Source organism: Pollachius pollachius (genome assembly GCF_949987615.1).
Source record: "Pollachius pollachius genome assembly, chromosome: 1".
Taxonomy (NCBI): Eukaryota; Metazoa; Chordata; class Actinopteri; order Gadiformes; family Gadidae; genus Pollachius; species Pollachius pollachius.
Window position 1 is genome coordinate 50,119,732 of NC_136934.1, and position 22,278 is coordinate 50,142,009.

The 22,278-nt window shown below is 41.5% G+C and overlaps 2 protein-coding genes across 13 annotated transcripts in view; one reads left to right on the top strand and one right to left on the bottom strand.

Annotated features, from left to right (window-relative positions):
• The window catches only part of LOC307083520 (protein NLRC3-like), a 129,831-nt gene that overhangs the window by 80,344 nt on the left and 27,209 nt on the right, over positions 1 to 22,278 (top strand). The gene's annotated exons all lie outside the window — the stretch shown is intronic.
• The window catches only part of LOC307083454 (uncharacterized protein), a 74,929-nt gene that overhangs the window by 52,330 nt on the left and 321 nt on the right, over positions 1 to 22,278 (bottom strand). For 2 of the 12 annotated variants that reach the window (XR_013812281.1, XR_013812282.1), the window contains exons 2-8: positions 22,038 to 22,119; positions 21,644 to 21,687; positions 20,739 to 20,932; positions 16,789 to 16,831; positions 16,437 to 16,533; positions 16,208 to 16,324; positions 16,017 to 16,133 (exon numbers count right to left, since the gene is read on the bottom strand). Coding sequence is in view for 10 of the 12 variants with exons in the window: in XM_079747343.1 (XP_079603469.1) it covers positions 541 to 1,094; positions 2,100 to 2,146; positions 2,322 to 2,495; positions 2,947 to 3,120; positions 3,475 to 3,648; positions 4,010 to 4,183; positions 7,171 to 7,344; positions 7,821 to 9,651; positions 10,316 to 10,541; positions 10,707 to 10,776; positions 10,978 to 11,055; positions 16,017 to 16,133; positions 16,208 to 16,324; positions 16,437 to 16,533; positions 16,789 to 16,831; positions 20,739 to 20,932; positions 21,644 to 21,687; positions 22,038 to 22,119 (4,370 nt within the window). In the remaining 2 variants the exon portion in view is untranslated. Of the gene's footprint in view, positions 1,095 to 2,099; positions 2,147 to 2,321; positions 2,496 to 2,946; positions 3,121 to 3,474; positions 3,649 to 4,009; positions 4,184 to 7,170; positions 7,345 to 7,820; positions 9,652 to 10,315; positions 10,542 to 10,706; positions 10,777 to 10,977; positions 11,056 to 16,016; positions 16,134 to 16,207; positions 16,325 to 16,436; positions 16,534 to 16,788; positions 16,832 to 17,604; positions 17,727 to 20,738; positions 20,933 to 21,643; positions 21,688 to 22,037; positions 22,120 to 22,278 lie in introns of those variants that run through there. The other 10 variants (XM_079747345.1, XM_079747343.1, XM_079747347.1 and 7 more) reach the window with 10 other exon arrangements.

The window sequence follows — 22,278 nt, forward strand, 5'->3', positions numbered from 1 at the left end:
GTACTCAAATCAAATCTGAGAAGAGGTCAAAATAGGACGTTGAAGATGACTTGTGAGATGATATTTTTGGAAAGATTAAAGTATTTATCTCTAAGATTTTCGTTGATATAAATGTCTGTTCAACTTTGGGTAGGGAACGGAGCTGACTGTGAACCTCTGCGCCTTGGAGTCTGGTCGTGTTGGAAGATGAAGTTGAGCCCCTCTGTGTTCACTAATGCACATGAGGGTGGTCCCTCATCTAATGTAATATAGTGTATTATAGTCTGACATTATCTAATGTAATATAGTGTATTATAGTCTAACATTATCTAATTGAATCTAATTGTATCTAAAATAAAGTCATTTTATAGGTAATCTAATGCAATTGTTTCTGAAATGATGTCATCTAATCTTATCAAACTGTATCCAACACATTATATAATGTAGCCTAATGTAATCTTACTGTTATTAACAAAGTGATCTAAACTAATCTAATTGTATCTGTCATAAATGCGTTCTTTTACAAAAAAAGACTGATATGCAAGTGTATGTTGTTTTTTTCTACAACCGACACAGAGACACTGAGGCAGCCCCTCCCCATACCCTAAACCCAGGGAGGAGGTCCTCCTGGGTGAAGGAGGACCAGAAGGTGTGGAGGTGTGTCAGTGTGTCTGAGGGCCCTCCTCCACCTGGGGACACTCTGTAGAAGGACAGAGAGCCAGCAGGCCGGTCCAGATACACTCCTACTCTGGTGGAGCCAGCGGGGGGGAGAGGTATGTCTGTTCTTCTACTGTTGTACCGGGCAGAGTAATGATGATCAGAACAATAAAGAGTCCAGGAATTGTTGTTCTCTCCAAGCGCTCCGCTAGGACCCACTCCTCTCCTTGTGATTCCTCTGTATGTCACTCCTATATCAACACATCCTTTCCTCTCTACCTCCCAGTAACAGCGGCCAGTCAGAGCCTCTCTACCCAACACCTGGCACCGGGAGTCAAATCTCTCTGGGTGATCCGGATACGACTGGTCCTCTCCAACCCGCGTCACCTTTCTGTTGTCCTCAGACAGAGAGAGGAGTCTGTTGGCCGTGTTTTGGTCCAGTGTGAGTTCACAGGCATCTGACGGAGAACAAGACATGATGAGCTGCTGAACCATTCTTCATCGTCATCATCATCATCATCATCACTAGTACTGTTCTCCTGCATTCTCCTTTTTATTCTCTTTCAGACTCTTTTTTTGATCGCTCTCTCTTCTTCAAACATTAACATAGAAAGACAAAAAAAATATCATATGATAGGAACTATAGTGGAATCATGTGCTGTCAATTTTCTATGCAATAATACACATTGTGTTTAAGATAATTAAAGTCAAAGTTGATTGGAAATCCCATGTGTGTGTGAGTGGCTGTGCCAATCAAAACATTGAAACGAGGACAAATGTAGTGCATTTAATCCCTCAATAATTACCTTACATAAACATATTATACATCAAAATATTCAGCATAATGAGCTTATTACTCACATGAAGTATCTAAACAATATTTGTAATATCTACCAAGATATTAAACTTTTGGATTTCCCAATACACACACATTGCAATCAACCTTCAAAGAGACACCTGTTTAAACCACAGACTGAACAAGCTGAGCTCACATTGAGGCTGGAGATGAACTGATGAACCATAGAACTGGTTCATACATACTATATATAAAAAGACATGTACTCATACATACACATGCTTACCTTCACATACATACACATATTGTTTGGGTCACTTGGGTAGGATTCGTATATATATCATATACACACACAGACAGGCTGGAAATTAACTGTCAAAACTTGTACGTATGTACGTATGTATGTATGTATGTATGTATGTATGTATGTATGTATATTTGTAAATATGTATACATATACACATACGTGTATCGTTACATATATGAATCGTTATATATATGGAAATTAAGGAAAATTGGAAATTAAATATCAAAACTTGTATGTATGTATGTATGCATGCTTGCATGCATGCATGCATATATGTCTGTATGTATATATGTATATATGTATAATTGTATATATAAATGTATGTATAAATATATATGCATAAACTTAAGAGACACTTACACCTCTGTGGAACTGGTTTCAGCCTCCACTCTCCACCGTGCTCCACACTGGGGGGAAACAAAGTGAGAGCAGCATGTTGGAACATTCACCTTCATCGACTGCTGTTGAATCACTTTCTACACAACATGAGTTACAGCTGCCTTTTCAAACCACTTCATCTAGCACTGGCTTGAATCCTTGTAGGAGACTTTGTTCCTTAGTGGTGAGCTGTCCTCTCCATACCTGACAGTGTCCAGTTTCCAGCGTGGATCCTCCAGTCCAGCAGAGAGCAGCGCAGCTCCTGAGTCTCCTGGGTGATTGTACCTCAGGTCCAGCTCTCTCAGATGGGAGGGGTTGGAGCTCAGAGCTGAGGCCAGAGAAGCACAGCCTTCCTGTGTGACTAGGCAGCCAGACAACCTACACACACACACACACGCACACGCACACACACACACCATCTAAAGTAACTGCATTTAAGAAGTGTATTCATTCCATATGGAGGACAAGTAAAAGCTTTATTGACACTTTATGGAGACAAAGCTGTCACCCTGTCCGAGAAAAGGAAGAGGAAGTGGCGAGATAACATCATCCCAGACAGCAGAACTTCCTTCACTTGGATATGAAACAGGATCTTAAACAAATGCTCCTTCCTCAATAGCTACAACTCAGATGATATATTGTTTGGTTAGCGTCAGGAGAAGTCTGCTGTGTTTGGGAGGCTAAGACCGTTTCTTCACAGGTTCTTACATTGTGTAGAACCAGGGAGTGTTTTGTCAGCAGGGAAAAAGATTAACAGAAATGCATCGGACATGAGCAGCACTTACTGGAGTCTAGAATAACCTGTTTGAAGAAGAGGCTGATAACTGACCTGAGAGTTTCCAGTGTACAGTGTGGACTCCCCAGTCCAGCAGAGAGCAGCTTCAATCCTGAATCCTGCAGATCATTGGTACTCAGGTCCAGCTCTCTCAGACTAGAGGAGTTGGAGCTGAGAACTGAGGCCAGAGCTTCACAGCATCTCTCTGACAACTTACAGCCAATTAACCTTCACACCAATAAACAGGAACATGTTAGTTACTGTGGTTAAATGTTATGAGAATTGTTACCAGTATTTTTACATACATGAAATACTAAAATGTATGAATAAGCTTGATCTTTAAATATTAAGAGATGGATGTCAAATAGATGTTAAATTATGAAAAAAGTTATCATTATAATAACTAGAGGTTGAGCGCGTGCAACGCACACGCAAAAACGCTAATTAAACCCATAGCAATAATGTGGAAACCCCAGTCGATAATGTAACAAATTTCTGAGCGCATAACAGAAATGCATCGGACATGAGCAGGACTTACTGGAGTCTAGAATAACCTGTTTGAAGAAGAGGCTGATAACTGACCTGAGAGTTTCCAGTGTACAGTGTGGACTCCCCAGTCCAGCAGAGAGCAGCTTCACTCCTGAATCCTGCAGATCATTGGTACTCAGGTCCAGCTCTCTCAGACTAGAGGAGTTGGAGCTGAGAACTGAGGCCAGAGCTTCACAGCATCTCTCTGACAGCTTACAGCCATTTAGCCTTCACAACAATAAACAGGAACATGTTAGGTACTGTGATTAAATGTTATGAGAATTGTTACCAGTCTTTTTACATACATGAAATACTTAATTGTATGAATAAGCTTGATCTTTAAATATTAAGAGATGGATGTCAAATAGATTTTAAATTATTGAAAAAAGTTATCATTATAATAACTAGAGTTTTCGCACGCGCGTTGCATGTGCTCAACCTCTAGTTGTAATTAAACCCATAGCAATAAAGTGGAAACCCAAGTCGATAATCTAACAAGTTTCTGAGCGCATAACAGAAATGCATCGGACATGAGCAGCACTTACTGGAGTCTAGAATAACCTGTTTGAAGAAGAGGCTGATAACTGACCTGAGAGTTTCCAGTGTACAGTGTGGACTCCCCAGTCCAGCAGAGAGCAGCTTCACTCCTGAATCCTGCAGATCATTGGTACTCAGGTCCAGCTCTCTCAGACTAGAGGAGTTGGAGCTGAGAACTGAGGCCAGAGCTTCACAGCATCTCTCTGACAGCTTACAGCCATTTAACCTTCACACCAATAAAACAGGAACATGTTAGGTACTGTGATTAAATGTTATGAGAATTGTTACCAGTCTTTTTACATACATGAAATACTAAATTGTATGAATAAGCAGGATCTTTAAATCTAAAGAGATGGATGTCAAATAGATGTTAAATTATGAAAAAAGTTATCATTATAATAACTAGAGGTTCTGCGCGCGCGTTGCACTCGCACAAACTCTAGTTGTAATTAAACCCATAGCAATAATTTGGAAACCCCAGTCAATAATGTAACAAATTTCTGAGCGCATAACAGAAATGCATCGGACATGAGCAGCACTTACTGGAGTCTAGAATAACCTGTTTGAAGAAGAGGCTGATAACTGACCTGAGAGTTTCCAGTGTACAGTGTGGACTCCCCAGTCCAGTCCTTGCACAAGTTACTCAAGTTGGTCAGTGCCGCGAACGCACACATACACCGCACGCACGCACATACACACTGCATACACACACGCGCACAAACACATACGCACACTGACGCAGACGTTTCAAGACAAAGGAAGCACAGGACGCTGCATACACACACACAGCACGCACGCACTTGAAACGTCTGCGTCAGTACGCGCGTGCTGACGCAGACGTTTCAAGTGCATGCATGCTGTGTGTATGACATAGGTAGCGCAGGACACCGCAAACACACACACAAACACACCACACACATGCACGCACACACGCTCGCATTGAAAGACAACGGCAAGATCGATCCCGCATCCCGCAATGTCTTGCGATATTGATATCCCCCCTCCCCCCTTCCGTCTGTTTTAACGTTCTGCCGTCGACAAACTCGCCCAGGTATGACGCTCTGTCTATAGACTGTAGACATTGCGATAAAAGAAGTGAAGAGACAATTTCTCACCTCAACGAGCAACGGCAAGTCATTCATTTTGTCATATAAAAACAGTTAAATTCAAACATCGCGCCGACCGGCAGATCAACACACAAGTCACGTGATCTCAAAGAGACAGAGTCCTTATAACGCAGAACGAAAACATGTCAATAACACAGTATGGTGAATTATGTCCACCACAAGACGACACTTTGTTGCTCAAACTTAATATTACTCGTCTCCTTGAGCCTCCCGAAATGTCTTGCGATATTGATATCCCCCTTCCCCCTGCGGACTGTTTTAGTTGTTTTATTTTTCTTATGTTTTGTTTGTATGCTATGTGTAACTGTAGGCTACTGCTGCCGGTCTTTGCCAGGACACCTGAAGAGATGTTTAATCTCAATGATGATTATGATTTTCAGCTAACCAATAGTAGTTGCCATGCATTTTAAAATGTCAATGCACTTTGCAGCCCTGAAGTACAGTAAAAGCTATTTAATAATTGATTTGCATCATACTATACTACACTTTCCATTGAACAATTACCCCTGTTACCCATAAATTGACTCATTTTATAATGCAATCAAATGCTCACACACTAGCTGCTTTCAGACACATGTTTAAGTCCAGATATTTTCCTGATGGGCCGTATGTGTGAACAACATATCCTGACATTTGTACCCTGAAAAGCTCCTGAACAATACTACCGCTGAGGTAGTATTTTCTCTGTAGGAAATGTAAATTACCTTATATGTTAATGAGGATTAGAAAGTTGGAATTTCTCACACTACTTCAGTGGGCGTGTTGATGACGCTTCTGCATGTCATTGAGTGGCCCCCTAAATGATAATCAGCCTGTTGCCTTTTGTTCGCTGAATGGTTAAGAAATATTTAAATGTTGCCATTGCTTGTAAGAGTAATTTGTGGTGAGCGCTAAAAGATACATCTTATCATAACCCTAAAAGTACACATCAGACAATAAATTACAATAAATTAGTTCATAGCTGCACGTATATAGAAAATGTTTTTTTCTATTATTATTACTGACAACAGTGAGCTGAACATTATAGGGTCCCGTCCTTCCACTCCCTGTTTTCTCAGTTAAACACAGAATTCAACTACATTTGTCCAATGTTTAATTATATGTGAAATGAAGCAAAAAAATATGCTTGCTTTCTCGGGTAACGCAGTCGTTCGCGACGTCTTTCTTCTTCGTCGTTTCTTCTATTTGTCTCTAATTCATGCTTCAATCTTTCATCGATCGATTTTTGATTTTGTGGATGCATCATTTTAGCAACATTTAAGATGATCGGGATGAGTTCTGCCCGTTCTGCCTCCATTTTGTCTATGGTCAAATCAAAACAAACTACAGTGACAGTGGACACACTTATCCCGCCTCTTGCGAACTTAGACCCTACGTCATGTCCCGCCCCTTGCAAGCCCACCCCCCTAAGCCCCCCGTTGATTCTACTGATGTCTACACAACATTGAGGTCCGTATTTAAAGCATTAAGTGTGAATCACCCTCAAGGTAGAGTTTCCTGAATTACAAATTGGGAAAAAGAAATGTGAAAGCGTAAGGAGGAAATTATGCTTGCATCATTACGTAATAGGTGAACCAAAATGTTATACTGTGGTGACCCACAACAACATAATAAAGACATTCACCAAGGGACTGTTCTTTTAAGGAAAAGGGTTTACCACAGTTCGGGTTGACGGGTGTTCTGGTTTACGGCTGTTACGTTTGAACTCATGCTGGAGTAACTTGTTTAGTTTTGAAGTGGAGAGTAAAGCTGACTCGACCCATCTCCGTCTCTTGTCTCGTCATTTACCGCACTCCACAATACGTTGTATCATTATAGGCAAAAATTTATTAAATTATGCGCTCAGAAATCTGTTACCGACTGGGGTTTCCACATTATTGCTATGGGTTTAATTACAACTAGAGGTCAAGTGCGTGGAAACTCTAGTAATAATAATAATAATAATAATAATAATAATAATAATAATAATAATAATAATAATGTATATCTAAACTGTCATGGCAAATCGAATGAATACATGATGAGTTATCTTATGAAAATAATATACTCATGTGGTGTCATTGTTTGCACTTTGAGTAAAACTGACCTGAGAGTTTCCAGTGTACAGTGTGGACTCCCCAGTTCAGCAGAGAGTAGCTTCACTCCTGAATCCTGCAGATCATTGGTACTCAGGTCCAGCTCTCTCAGACTAGAGGAGTTGGAGCTGAGAACTGAGGCCAGAGCTTCACAGCATCTCTCTGACAGATGACAGCCATTCAGCCTTCACACAAAATAAACAGAACATGTTAGGAACTGTGATCAAACTTAACAAAAATCTTTAACTCATTACATAATGAAGGAATTTACTAGTTACAATAATATTCACTAAATCATTAGACGTATAAATGTTACTTATGTATTGGATGTAAAATGTGGAATTGATGATTAATTGTGTTTTCAAAATATTAAATGAATACTACTTCTATATTCTAGTATTCTGTGTTTACAGAAATGCATTATATGTTAATAGTACACCTGCAAGATGTTTTATATATCATTGTAACTTTTATATTCTACTAGTATGTTTATTCTGTTGTGAGTAGAATAGTAATGCATGTTGTTATATAAGGTAATATAAATATAATATAATTTAAAGCTGTTATGAACCTACAGTGATCTTTTGCATATTAATTCAACCTTATATTCCAGGTAAATGTATATTGTGTGTATTGTAATTCATGTTATTAGTGAACCTACAGAGATCTTTTGGAGGCTTTGACAACTGGCAGCAGCCTCAGAAGACCCTCCTCTGAGGCAGAGTATTTCTTCAGGTCAAACACGTCCAGCTCCTCTTCTGATGTCAGTAGGATGAAGACCAGAGCTGACCACTGAGCAGGGGAGAGAGATTCTCTTGAGAGACTACCTGATGTCAGGTACTGTTGGATCTCCTTCACTAGAGAACGGTCGTTCAGCTCATTTAGACAGTGGAACAGGTTGATGCTTCTCTCTGGAGAGAGATTTCCATTTATCTTCATCTTGATGTAAGACACTGTTTCCTTATTGGTAAATGAGCTAGTTCCTCTCTGTCCCAGCAGACCTTTTTTAATCCGAGTGCTCAGTGATCTACGTTTTTTCCACCCCAGCAGACGTCGCAGGACAATCTGATTGGTCTCCAGAGAGAGGCCCAGGAGGAAACGGAGGAACAAGTCCAGGTGTCCGTTCTCACTCTGTAATGCCTTGTCCACAGCACACTGGTGGAGGTGGAGGAGTTTATCTTCACAAGAGGTTGGTGCTTCTTCTGAGAGCAGATTGACCCCCGTGTTGATGAAGGACTGAAAGACATAAAGGGCAGCCAGAAACTCCTGGATGCTCAGATGGACAAAGCAAAACACCCTGTCCTGGTACAGCCCACACTCCTCTTTGAAGATCTGGGTGAACACTCCTGTGTATTCTGAAGCTGATTTGATATTGATGTCACACTCTACCAGGTCTGCCTCGTAGAAGATCAGGTTGCCTTTCTCCAGCTGGTTAAAAGCCAGTTTTCCCAGAGAAACAATGATCTCCTTGCTCTCTGAACTCCAGTGTGGATCTGTTTCAGCTCTCTCATGATACTTCCTGCCCCCCTGTATGGACTGGACCACCAGGAAGTGGATGTACAACTGAGTCACAGTCTTGGGCACTTCTGTCTTAGCTGTTTTGAAGATGTCCTCCAGAACTGTAGCAGTGATCCAACAGAAGACTGGGATGTGACACATGATGTGGAGGCTTCTTGATTTCTTGACGTGGGAGATGATTGTGCTGGCCAGCTTCTCCTCTCTGAATTTCTTCCTGAAGTACTCCTCCTTCTGTTGGTCGGTGAACCCTCTCACCTCCGTCACCATGTCAACACACTCAGCAGGGATCTTATTGGCTGCTGCAGGGCGTGTGGTTATCCAGATGCAAGCGGAGGGAAGCAGGTCGTGCCTGATGAGGTTTGTCAGCAGCACATCCACTGAGGTCGGCATTGTGCTATCAGTCCAGGTCTGGTTGTTATGGAAGTCCAGAGGAAGTCGACACTCATCCAGACCATCCAAGATGAAGACAACTTGGAACAGGTCAAATCTGCAGATTCCTGCTTCTTTGGTCTCAATAAAGAAGTGATGAAGAAGTTTGACCAAGCTAAACTCTTTTCCTTTCAGTAAATTCAGCTCCCTGAAAGTTAAGAGAAATGTAAAGTGTATGTCATGGTTGGCTTTGCCTTCAGCCCAGTCCAGAGTGAACTTGTGTGTTAAGACGGTTTTACCAATGCCGGCCACTCCAGTTGTCATAATTGTTCTGATTTTTTGATCTTGTCCAGGTAAGGGTTTAAAGATGTCTTCACATTTTATTGGTGTTTCCTCCTTGGCCAGTCTCCTGGAAGCTGTCTCAATCAGTCTGACCTCATGTTCCTTGTTGACCTCTCCACTGCCTCTCTCTGTGATGAAGAGCTCTGTGTAGAAGTCATTCAGAGCTGTTGGCTGTCCTGCTTTAGCGATTCCCTCAGACACACACTTGAATTTCTTCTTCAAAAGAGACTTAATTTTGTGTTGGCACTCGACAGCAGCAGATCCTAAATGAGAAAACAACAGAAGACATCCAATAGTGGATGGTGACAACAGTGGAAGCATTTCAATATTTCCTGTAAAATTATCAAATTCATGATATTTAGTGGCTTCATTACTTGTGGTTACAGAAGCTCGTCGTGACAAGGAATGGATAATTTATTCAGAATTTTGATTACTATTTTCAAAGCAATTTGATTGGTCTATTGATAATAATAATAATAATTATAGTGAATCAATGGAAAGTGACTTGATATGCTGATTTAATAAGATAGTGCTGCTTCTCTTCCATTGAGTTATTCTTCTGTTGATTTGCAATTTAATGTTTAACATTCTTTAACCTGATAGACCCACAATAACCCTACATATCTGGATCAAACCATTTAACCTGATAACCCTACAATAACCCTACATATCTGGATCCAACCATTGAACCTGATACACCACACTAACCCTACATACCTGGATCAAACCATTTATCCCCCAAGAGAAAATATATTGAAAAGTTAGAAATGTAGAAATCTCACATTGTCTAATTTAGTCCGAACAGTGCAAATAATGAGTTTCATACTGCTCTTCAAAATAAGAATTTATTCACTGTTTTTAAGATAAGATTATCTTCTGAGCTTCAAAATTATTGTCTCTACTGACTTCAAAATAAGAGTCTCTTACTGTCCCCCAGTGTGTCGGCCAGTTCCTCCTGGTTCATCTCCATCAGGCAGAGCTTTGTGATGTCCACCACTCCCTCTATGGCGCGCCTCCTCTGCTCCTCCTTCTTACCCTCCACCTCCTCCTCCTCCCTCTGACTCTCTGAGCATTGTGGGTAATCTGAGAAGAGATCCCTCCAGAGCTTCTTCAGCTCCTTGTCGAGGAAAGCGTGTGCTTTCTCCTCAGCCCTCTGGAACAGAACAAACATCGAGGAGAACTGAACTCACTGCATCTGTCCTGGATTCACGTCCCGCTGGTCTAAAGAGGAAAGCCTGGAGACTATTAGCACCACAAGAGGTGCTTTCTAATGTTCATGCAGAGCTTAAATCAAATGTCATGTTAGACATTTACAGACCTTGATCAGCTCTGTTTGACTCTGCTGTACAGACTGAGCACTGGTAACCTTTGACCTCTGGTGGGGTTGTCTGGGGAGAGAACACACAAACACACACACACAGTAAACATAGAGAGAGAGAGAGAGAGAGAGAGAGAGAGAGAGAGAGAGAGAGAGAGAGAGAGAGAGAGAGAGAGAGAGAGAGAGAGAGAGAGAGCTTGTAAGCATCAGTATCGGTGGAGTCTGATAACATTTAACTGGTCTGTTTTCATCATCTGTTAGAAACTCCTACCTCTCCTCTCTGGAGGAGCATCCATCTTTAAAGTTAAGAGGATATTCCATAGACCGGTCACTCTTCATGGAGATACAGCTGGAAAAAAAATAAAAATAAAAATAAAATTTAGTTTCCCTATCAATAAAACAGCAAAGCAGATTCCAGACACAGACCAACCATTTTCTATATCACATTCCGGTTTTAAGTATTTAGGAATAAATATCACCCCGTCTTTTTCTGAACTGTTTAAAGCCAACTTCACACCTATTATGGAGAAACTAAAATCTGACCTCCAGAGATGGAGTGTCATTTACCTTTCTTTAGCTGGAAAAATCAACTGCGTCAAAATGAATGTGTTGCCTAGATTTTTATATTCGTTTCAAAGTGTCCCAGTTTTCCTACCAAAATCCCTTTTCCTTTCAATTGATGCCCTACTCTCAAGTTTCATATGGGGAGGTAAATCTTCAAGACTTCGTAAAACACTGCTCGAAAGGCCAAGAAAAGGGGGTGGGGCGGCGGTGGAAGACACTAATTCTCATGCCTCTCTCATTGAAAATCCAAACAATAAGATTTATTTATTTGTAGGCCTAAACATGAACTCAGCCTTAGTTTCACACCTATAAATAGATATGTAATCTGAAACAAGGGGGCTAACTCAGATCAAATTTCAAAATAAAATAAAAAAAGACACTAATTTCACATGCCTCAATTAATATCCAAACATATACAAAAGTGCAAAAATGAAACCTATGCTACATTAAAGCTCAGTTTACTGCACTGTGATTTGCCCTGGTGCCTGAACCAGATACTTAACATCTCTTCTTCGACGCAAGTTCCTCAATGTTTGGGGTCAGGCTCTGAGCTGAGGAAATCCTCAGGACTGAGTGAAGGTGTTCATCAGTGAGACAACTCCTGTGTGATGTTTTGTTCAACTTCATTACAGAGAAAAGTTGTTCACATAGGTATGTGCTACCAAACATAGAGAGCATTTGAGCAACTTGAGCACGCAGCTGGGGCATTGTGTCAGGGATGAAACGTGGAAAATGTGCAGCACCAACAGAGTCATACTTCGACTTGAGTGTGTCGCTACATTGGAGTTCGATCAGCTCCATTTGGAGGTTGGTTGGTGCGCTTTCCACATCTACGGCAAACGGATTACTGAGCAGTTCAAACCTACTCTTTTGGGCTTCAAAGTCGGCAAATCGGCGTGTGAAGTCGGCGCAAAGTATGCCGAGCTTTTCAGCAAATTGTGCACTTTGGAACACAGAGACCTGCTCTTTCATAGTTTGGCAGCACGGGAAATGGCCCAGGTTTTCTCGCAGGATTTGCATCTCCCACAGGCGCAGTTTGGTTTTAAATGCCTTCACCGCAGCGTGCATGTCAGTGATCACATGATCCCGCCCTTGAAGCTGCAGGTTGAGCGCATTGAGATGGCTTGTAATGTCACACAGAAACGCCCATTCACACCAAAACCCTTTGTCCCGGAGCTCTGTTGTGTCTTTCCCTTTGCTTTCCATGAACTGACATATTTCCTCACGCAACTCGAAACATCTGTTCAGCACCCTCCCCCAGCTTAGCCACCGCACCTCTGTGTGATAGACCACATCACCATATTCCGAACCAATCTCCACCAGAAAGGACTTGAATTGACGGTGATTTAAACCTTTGGCTCTAATGAAATTAACTGCTTGTGTTACAGTTCTCATTACGTGATCCATTTTCAAAGCTTTGCCACACAACGATCCCTGGTGTATGATGCAGTGATACACTGTCAGCTCACCTGCGCTGTTCACCTCCAGTGTCTTCTCCCGAATCCTGCCCACCAATCCATTCTTTTGACCGCACATCGCAGGCGCCCCATCCGTTGTTAGTCCCACAAGTTTATCCCAAGGCAGACCCATTTCATTCACACATTTGCACACCTCATCAAAGAGATCCTTCCCAGTAGTTGTGCCATGCATTGATTTCAGTCCTAAAAGTTCCTCTGTAACGCGCAAGCTCGAGTCAACTCTGCGGATGAAGATTGACAGCTGGGCCGTATCTGATGTGTCAGTGCTCTCATCCACAGCGAGGGAGTATGCGATAAATTGTTTTCCCTTTTCCGTCAGCTGTTGTTGTAAATTGGTGGAGAGCTCACATACACGATCAGCAACGGTGTTTCTGCTCAGACTGACGTTTAAAAAGGCTTGTCTTTTATCTGGGCACAAGACATCGCAAACTTTAACAAGCAGTTTTTTTAGAAATTCTCCCTCGGTAAAGGGCCGGGCGGATTTAGCAATCTCCTCCGCCACAATGAAACTGGCCTTTACAGCAGCATCACTTTGTATTTTGGCTTTAACAAACATAGTCTGCTGTGACATCAAACTTCGTTTCAACTCCACTACCTTCTGTAGCTTCTGTTGAATGTTCATATCCTTGTACTTGTCTTGATGTCTTGTTTCATAGTGCCGTCTTAAATTGTACTCTTTCGTGACAGCCACATCTGCTCCGCACACAAGACAGATGGGTTTGCCCTTCATATCGGTGAACATGTATTCAGCCTCCCACCTCTCTTGAAAAACCCTGTTCTCAATGTCCACCTTCCGTTTAGCCATTTTTTTTTCGGGGAAAGCGACAGGTAGCTAACAAAAAGTTAGCTAACTAACTTTAGCTAGCTAGCTAGGCTACTTCAGGTGATAAACAGTATGCGGCTGCTGCAGTAAAAATTCTAGACTAGAGCGCTACAGGTAGTGGGGGCTGGGCTCGCGCTTGCGGGCCTCGATTGACGTATACCAGCGCAGCGGCAGTGCATTGTGGGACTTGTAGTTTTAACGCTGAAATGCGATAAACCGGCGGGCCAGTTCTGATAGACATTAGATATTATCTGGTGGGCCAAATTAAATTACACTAAAGCATAGCTGAGTTTGACAGCTATGCTTTAGAAGGTTGACATTTTATAGTTTAAAACAACTACTGACCTGTAATATACAGAAAATGGTGCGAAGCAATGAAGACACGACTGCTCAGTTCGTCATCCAAGTTGCGTCTGAGGACGCGGGCGGAAGTACTCCCATCTGACGACAACCCTGAACGCAACTACTTAAGTGTCAACAGTTCCACCTGGGTACTACTTACATTTTAAGTTCCTCTCAACACAAATTATGAGGAATAAATGAATGTACTGGTCTCATACATTTATAAAAATTGTTTGAAGCCCTTAAATTCAGAGAAAATTACCTTTTGCTAATATAAATAAAATAATCAGTTTTGAGAGTACCACACGTTCAACACTAAGAATTTGGATACAGTTTAGGCAAACATTTAAACTATCTGACCTTTCTATGCTAAGTCCCATATGTAATAACCACCTTTTTCCAGCCGCTGAACTTGATGCCACATTCATACAATGGGACACTAGGGGTCTTGCTACATGTAAAGATTTTTTCGTCGATAATATTTTTCCGTCATTTGGAATTTTGAATGTTGCTTTTGGCCTAGATCTACAACCTAGCCCTTTAATGGCTATATTTGGGGTAAGAGATAATGATAGCCACCAGCAAGAAAAATGTAATTGCTTTTGCAACTCTGGTTGCTCGAAGGAGAATACTTTTGGAATGGAAATCCCAATTACCTCCGGAGGCGTCAGTGTGGCTTTCTGATATGATGATGTTTTTAAAAATTGAAAAAGTTAAATACTTTCCTAGAGGATCAACCAAAACTTTCTACAAAGTCTGGGACCCTTTACTGGTTTATTTTGAAAAACTTGCAACTCTCCCCTCTCATTAGTATATAAGCTTCAACGTAAAGCACAAACACTTTCATCTTAGGAGAACCCCCGCCCCCCCCCCCTCGGCACAGGGATTGTTAGGGTTAGATGGGGTTTACAAAAATATAAAAATGTAAGTTGTTAAAATGCTGTAATTCTTGTTATATTGTCGAAAAAAGAAATGCAACCAGTGTGAAATATTACAACCTGTGTGACATTGTACATCTCTTCTAACAAACAATAAAAATACATTTAAAAAGAGAGAGAGAGAGAGAGAGAGAGAGAGAGAGAGAGAGAGAGAGAGAGAGAGAGAGAGAGAGAGAGAGAGAGAGAGAGAAAGAAAGAAAGAAAGAAAGAAAGAAAGAAAGAGAGAGAATATTTTTAACTTGTAAGCATCAGTACCGGTGAAGTCTGATAACATTTAACTGCAGTGTTTCCCCCACGTTCACACGGAGAATTTTCTCCGCCGCTGCAATAAAAATCCTTCTCCTAATTTTTTTTTTTTTTTTTTACGTAGTTCCTTTTAGAAAATGTACAGCGCGTAACGTAAATTGCGCAGCACGCGGCACATCGTCACGTAACCAACATCAAAGAAGAAAAATACACAGCGAGTGTGGCAGTTGTTGGCAGTAGGCTACCCTACACGGTTGCCAAGTTACATTGATTCTAGCAGTAGCGAGTGAAGCGGAAGATCGAAGAAAGAAGGAAAGAGTGAGCCAGACAGAGAGAGAGACAGACGGAGAGAGAGAGAGAGAAAGTAAGTTGCTAAAATGTGTCGCTACATGACCACCAGTGTTAAAAACCCTCTGAGCCCAATCATTTTATTGTATCTATAAACCGCAACCTCCGTGCCGTTTTTCCTCTAGTATTGTGTGTGTGTGTAGGCCTATGTGTGTGTTTGCGTGTTGTCGCTCTTTTTGGGATAGCAACCATGTTTAGTGTTTAAGCATTAGGCAAAAATCTGTAAATTAATTGTGCAAATTATATTTGCGTTGTGGCATTTTTTGTTTAAATATTACTATACAAAAATATAAAAATCTGTAAATGAAGACACAAAAGGCAAAGTTACAACACCAATAATCCCATCTACAGTAATACACAGGACTGTTTGAATAGGATTTAAGTGCATATTCTCCTCTCAAAGTGTACCAGATTCATGCATTCCAATGTAAAGGGTACAAAAAAAATTCGGCCGGGGGGGCATGCACCCGGACCCCCCTAGAGGGTTGGGGGACCACACCACCGCTGCTGAAAAAAATCCTGTGGGAAACACTGAACTGGTCTGTTTTCATTGTCTGTTAGAAACTCCTACCTCTCCTCTCTGGAGGGGCGTCCATCTTTAAAGTTATGAGGATAATCCATAGACCGGTAACTCTTCATGGAGACACAGCTGGGTCCAGCGGAGTCTGCTCTCTGCTGCTGGACTCTTCTATAAAAACAAGAATTTGGATTTATGGACGTTTGATAGATGGTGTATTTTTATAATCTCTGATAAATCCTCACCTCTTCTCAATAGACTGATTTCCATCTTTAAAGTGTGAAGGAATTTCCATAGAGCTGTCACTCTTCATGGAGACACAGCTGGGTCCAGGGGAGTCTGCTCTCTCCTGCTGCTCTGGGCTTCAACACAGCACACACACAGCTGTCACTCAGACTAATGATGGAGTCATGATACATCACTGCTGAGCTCTGAAATGGTCAACAGTCACAGACAGTGAGATCCTCTTCTTACCTCTTAGCTTTGCCCCGGCGGCCATGTTCCCCAGACAGAGTGGTCCTAGAGGTAGGACCCCCCTCCTCCCTCTCCTCATCCATAGTAGACTGGAGACCTGGACACAAACACAACTACATATTGTTTCTGTGGATTGCATTTGAGTAGAAAACATGACATTAAGCAAACTGTTCCTTAGCTTCTCGGAGACTTCCTATCCTTCTCCTCTCTGATATACATACACACAATATCACTATATTTTTCTAGATCTCATAGACACTCTATCATTATCTATGTCTAGATCTCATTCACAGTCTATCACTATCTATGTCTAGATCTCATATTATCATTATAAGGAAAAATAAATATTTACCTTTTGACCTTAGCTCCGGTCCGTGGACCCCTTGGTACCGGGCCTTGAAATATTTCCCAGAAAAGGATGATAAAAAATGATAATAAATATTTCATGTTTTATAACTTAGGCTATACGAGCTATGATATATCCTCCAACACATAGACTCCATACTTGTATTTGTAGTGGAGAAAATGGAAACTTTTTGTGAAATATTGGTTTATTCAATTTATACAATTTGTTGCCACCTAGTTCATAAAATGCAACTAAACCACCCTAAATTAAGCACTGTAAACTGTTTATTTAAGACTCAGGGGACCTTTCTTGTTTCTCATATAAATTGTAGTTTTTTATATTCATTAAATTGTTGAAGGGAGCCTGAGACTCATGCATTTCATTGCTGTTGCTTTAATTTTTGTGAATATTAGTGATGGATTCAATGATTCTTTTCCTCGATTCAGTTCGCGTCGGTCAGTTCGCCAAGAAGAGTCGTTCAGAATCGTTTGTTCGTTCAGTTTCCGGTAGCGGTGAATCGAATCATGGAATGCACGGTTCTCAGCTGAGTCAGTCAGACTCAGTTCCTCCCTCGTTCTCATTCTCAAACGATCGTGGAATTCATCAATCAACATTACAACTTTAACCAAACGCAGCAGGATGGGGGAGAAGTAGTTGATTATTGGATGTTTAACATATCAGCAAGATAATAAAACTTGATTTAGCAATGATGGTGGGGGACCCGGGTGGAGAACGAACCATGAAAGAACGAGACAGATTGAATATTCAAATATTTGATTAATCTGGTATGACACAGAAAGTACAAAGACAGCATGCATTTACCATGTCACTGATATTGAATTGTATTAAGGTACGCTCGCTCACTAAGCCTCTTCCCCCTTCACCACTCACAGTCAGTGAACGAACAGCGAGTCAGCGACTAGTGGGTCTGGGAGGAGTCGAGTCTGAGAACGAAGAGAGAAGAGAGAAGAATCTGTTCGGTTCATTCTTGTAAAAGATTTGTTCATTCAAACTGATTCGGTCGCGAATGACCCATCACCAGTGTTGGGACTAAGAAGTTATTAAGTAACGCTTTACAGTAACTACTTTACTTTTGCGGTAACGAGCACTGTAACTAATTACTTTGTCAAAATCAGTAACGCGTTATCGTTACTGCGATTTAAACTGGCTCGTTACTCGTTACTTCACGTGCATAACCCAGGACTACAGTTTCCGTGGTTGACGTGAAGCGGACGTGAGTCACGTGACGCAGCGACGCGCAAGCAAATTAATTAAAACAATGGCGGCAGTCGACGACAGTCAAGGCGTTGTATTTCTCTCATGGAAATATGCACATTATTTTTCCTTTCTGACAGTAAAAGACATAAGGAATATTTTGGTGACCTGTCATCTTTGTGGAGGTTCGAAAACTCTAGCCACATCAAAATCTAGCAATTCTAATCTGATGAAACATCTTCAGAAACAACAGGCATCTACCAAGCTAGTTGAAAAAGACCCTGAAGGTAACACAGGTGATGCTGCTGCTAACGTCAGCTCCGCCGACGCTAAAGGAGAAGCCAATCCAGCCAAACAACAAAAGCTTGATTTTACAAAGCCTGTTGCACAGTCTATAACCCAGACACAGCTAAACAAATGATGGAGATGTATGGACAAAGACTGATATAGATATAGACATACTAACATAGACTACTAAAGCACTTTATCCACCATTATTGATTTCATCAGTTGTTTTATTTATCTAAACGGCCAGAGTGGAGGAAATATTATTTTTGTTCAACATTAACTATGTTTGTGAGGGTGAAAGTACTTTTTATTTATTTAGTTTCTCTTTGTGAGGCTGAAAATACTTTTAAGTTTGCCCATCATTATTGATGATGAGGTCTCCAGTTGGTGGAGTTTAGCTGTTTTGAGTTAATGTTACAAAGAATGGATAAACCTCACTGTGTTTACATTGAAAACATCTATTGTATCAGTTTTGCACTATTATTGAGTCCTACAGTTGTTAAATGGTCTGAGGCACAGTTTAATTTTTGCACTGCCAAAACTATACTTTGTACCTGTTTCAATGGCTACGATAAATATGCCTATCAAAAGTTTCAAAACATACTGTATGTTGTGTTTTGTTGATCCACTGCTTCATCGTAGTGATACTGGGTACAATGATCAAATTTTACAGTTGTTTTGTCGAACATTATGCCACATCAACCCCAAAATAATGTGTGTGCATTTGTAGAGGGTTGGAAACAGTTGGAAACAATGGAAATATTTCATTTATTTGCACTCACACTACTACACTGCTATGGCACGTTCAGGTCACTAGGTGGCGCATTGCGCTTGTGGTAGGATAGGACTTACGTGTAAGCAAGCCAGAGGACTGGCAGCCTCCCTAGCTGTCCAGGGAGGTCCTTTGCCACATTAACACAATAAGATCATTTAGAAAAAAAAAAAAAAACTTTCCCTAGTAACTAGTTACCTTGAAAGCAACGAGTAACTTAAAGAAACTGAGTTACTTTTGAAAGAAGTAACTAGTAACTGTAACTAAGTTACTAATTTAAAGTAACTTGCCCAACACTGCCCATCACTAATTCTAACTTGCGTCCAGAGTAGGACCCACTGCGGCTACATGCTCGGCTAGCTTTCGGGTGCCAGCGGTGGGGCCAAGATCGCAGGATCAAGCACAACATGAACAGTGTAACAGACTTCATTGTGAAAAATAAGACGGCAGGGAACAGCGTGATTTAACACAGTCGGTTTAATGTCAGAGGACCATGCAGCCGCCCTCAACAATAACGTGACATACAAGACCACATCGCTGAACAAAACCTTATTTAAGTTGTTATCCAACAGCGTTTGATTTGAGAAAAAACAACAGCACGTGTTTGATGACAGAAATAAGAAAAAAGAAAAGTTTGAAAAGAGAGTTTGTCAAAGGGGGTGTTTCCACCACAGTTCACAGGGTAGTGAATGCAAAGTTGTAACATTGACTGTAGAGGGATGTGCTGGATTGCACAACTGTCTTATGGAGCTTGAGTTTGAACATTTCCATTTCTTCATGTTAGGTTGACATGTAGAAATGTTTATTCATTCAACAAGGTGCCTTTGTTCATTCCCAGCGATAAAAATCAAACCAAGAATGAAATCGGAGTAGTAATGCAAGTAATGCTGTCTATCCAGTGCACCATCATTCCTAAGTTAGGAATGTTGGTGCATTGGACAGACAGCATTACTTTAAAACATGAGAAAAAAAGTTGCTTAGGAATCCTAAGTAACTTTTGTTGTTGGCGGACACATGATCCAGGGAGGACTCGAAAATTATTTTGAGCTTCGATTCAATGTCAGTATAACACTGGGAAAATGTTTTCCTGTCGGATATCGGCTTGCGAGTCGCGGGTATTTTATCTAGTATTTTTCTAAAACTGGGCCATTCAATAGTCGACAGGGGAAGCATGTCTTCTACAATGAACCCTGCAACCAGCGTGTCTTTCTGTGTCACCTGCTTCTGCGCTCCAACACTTGAACACTCCTTCGCACAAGCAGCTACGTCACTCAAATCAATCGCTATGGCAACGTGCCGAGGCAAGCAGGCGCTGCAGACACACGGGCAGCACGCATGCACGCACCACAACAGATCAGGACTTTACCCGCAGGAAAACACGGCTTGGGTAACGCAGGAGACGCGTTACTATAGTCTAGTAAAGTATTGTAGCTACTGATATTTTAAATGTAATGCGTTACTTTACTTCGTTACCAAAAAAGTAATATCGTTACTGTAACGCGTTACCCCCAACACTAATGGGTGAAAATACGTTGTGCTGAGGAGGGGGAAAGATCAGCCAACAATCCGCCCCTTGTCACCAGGCTACGTCGATTTGAATCACTTGGAAGTGACGTAGAGGAGGGATAGCATCAGCGAGTAGTGTTAGCTCTAGCATGCCCAAATCCGGCGATGTTCTCACCCTCGCAGAGGGTGGGCTGGTGGTCCAGCCCACTGGGGTCTGAGGAGGGGGCATCGAGAGGCTGGTCTCAGGGCTGCTGCTGCCCAGACCAAGGTCTTCTTCATTGACCAAGCCTGGGCTCTTCAGAGGGGATTTGCACCGACACGTTATGGGCGTTCTGTGTGACCTCGATGGGATACATGGCCTGTGGCATCCTAGCGAGGACGAGCAAGACTTGTGGCAAAAGACTTGTGAAGACTTGTGACTAAGCAAGACATTAGTCTATGAGAGCAGCCACCAATCACAGGCCTCCTCTCATTCGTCTATGAGAGCAGCCACCAACCACAGGCCTCCTCTCATTAGTCTAAGAGAGCAGCCACCAATCACAGGCCTCCTCTCATTAGTCTATGAGAGCAGCCACCAATCACAGGCCTCCTCTCATTAGTCTATGAGAGCAGCCACCAATCACAGGCCTCCTATCACAAGTGGTTCACTTATGGTTATATTTTACTGCCTTTGCCCCTCTGGAATTCGACAGTGGCTGTCCAAACTAATGTAGTAGGGGTGGCCCAGAAGGGGGGGGGGGGGGATTTCACGTCTTCGTATGCATTAAAAAATATATTAAAAAATAAAATATTAAAATATATTAAAAAATAAAATATTAAAAAATAACAAATACACCACAGTGACATTGTGGAGAACCTGATCAGACAGCGAGTGACCAATTGCAAATCACAGTATGATATCACACTCAACAGAGAATACACCCCTGGAATGAACTGTAACTTTGGTAAGGTTAACTGGAAAATGTTTAAGCCTTCTCGTCTTCATTCCAATCCTTTCTGGAAACCCCCTAGGTGTTAATGTATTCAAGAGAATCTCGGGCCTTAAACGATTAACAGGAAAGCGTGTGTCTGATGACTCACCTGCTGAGAAATGCCAGGTAACAGGCTGGACAGGCTGGGCAGGTCTGGGGAGAGAGGGAAAGACAAAGGACACTTGTTTTACCTCTTGACAAACACTTGTTGTGGACATGTTTCTGCTCACTTAAAGTATGTAGGGATCAAGGTATGTTTAGGCCAAAACAAACAAATTCTATATAAACGGGCAACAGTATTCATGTGTAGTATTGTAGTGTAGTAGTAGGTAATGTCGCCAATAGGTTAACCTGCTGGTGATCAGTGCAATACATTACTCCTGACAGTAAAAGTTACATTTGTGATACATACCTTAGCCACACCTACCTTAACCACACATCTAGCTACACATTATCATCCTACCTACACATACCTACACACCTCCATACAGTCCTGCGCTTACCTTTGGACAATAAAGCCTATAAACTTGGAACTCCGACTGGACAACCCTGTGTTCTCAGCGACACCCCCATTGGTCTCCAGACCTAGACATTCCCAAAACATCCTCTTCAACTACTAACCCTAACGATTTTGAAATTGACATACTTATCCAAATGTTACCTTCTATTGTAATATAACCCGGAATACTAATGTTATCTTGTAATATGCGTTTTGGTTCATATATCCGGGACCCAGAGTACTAA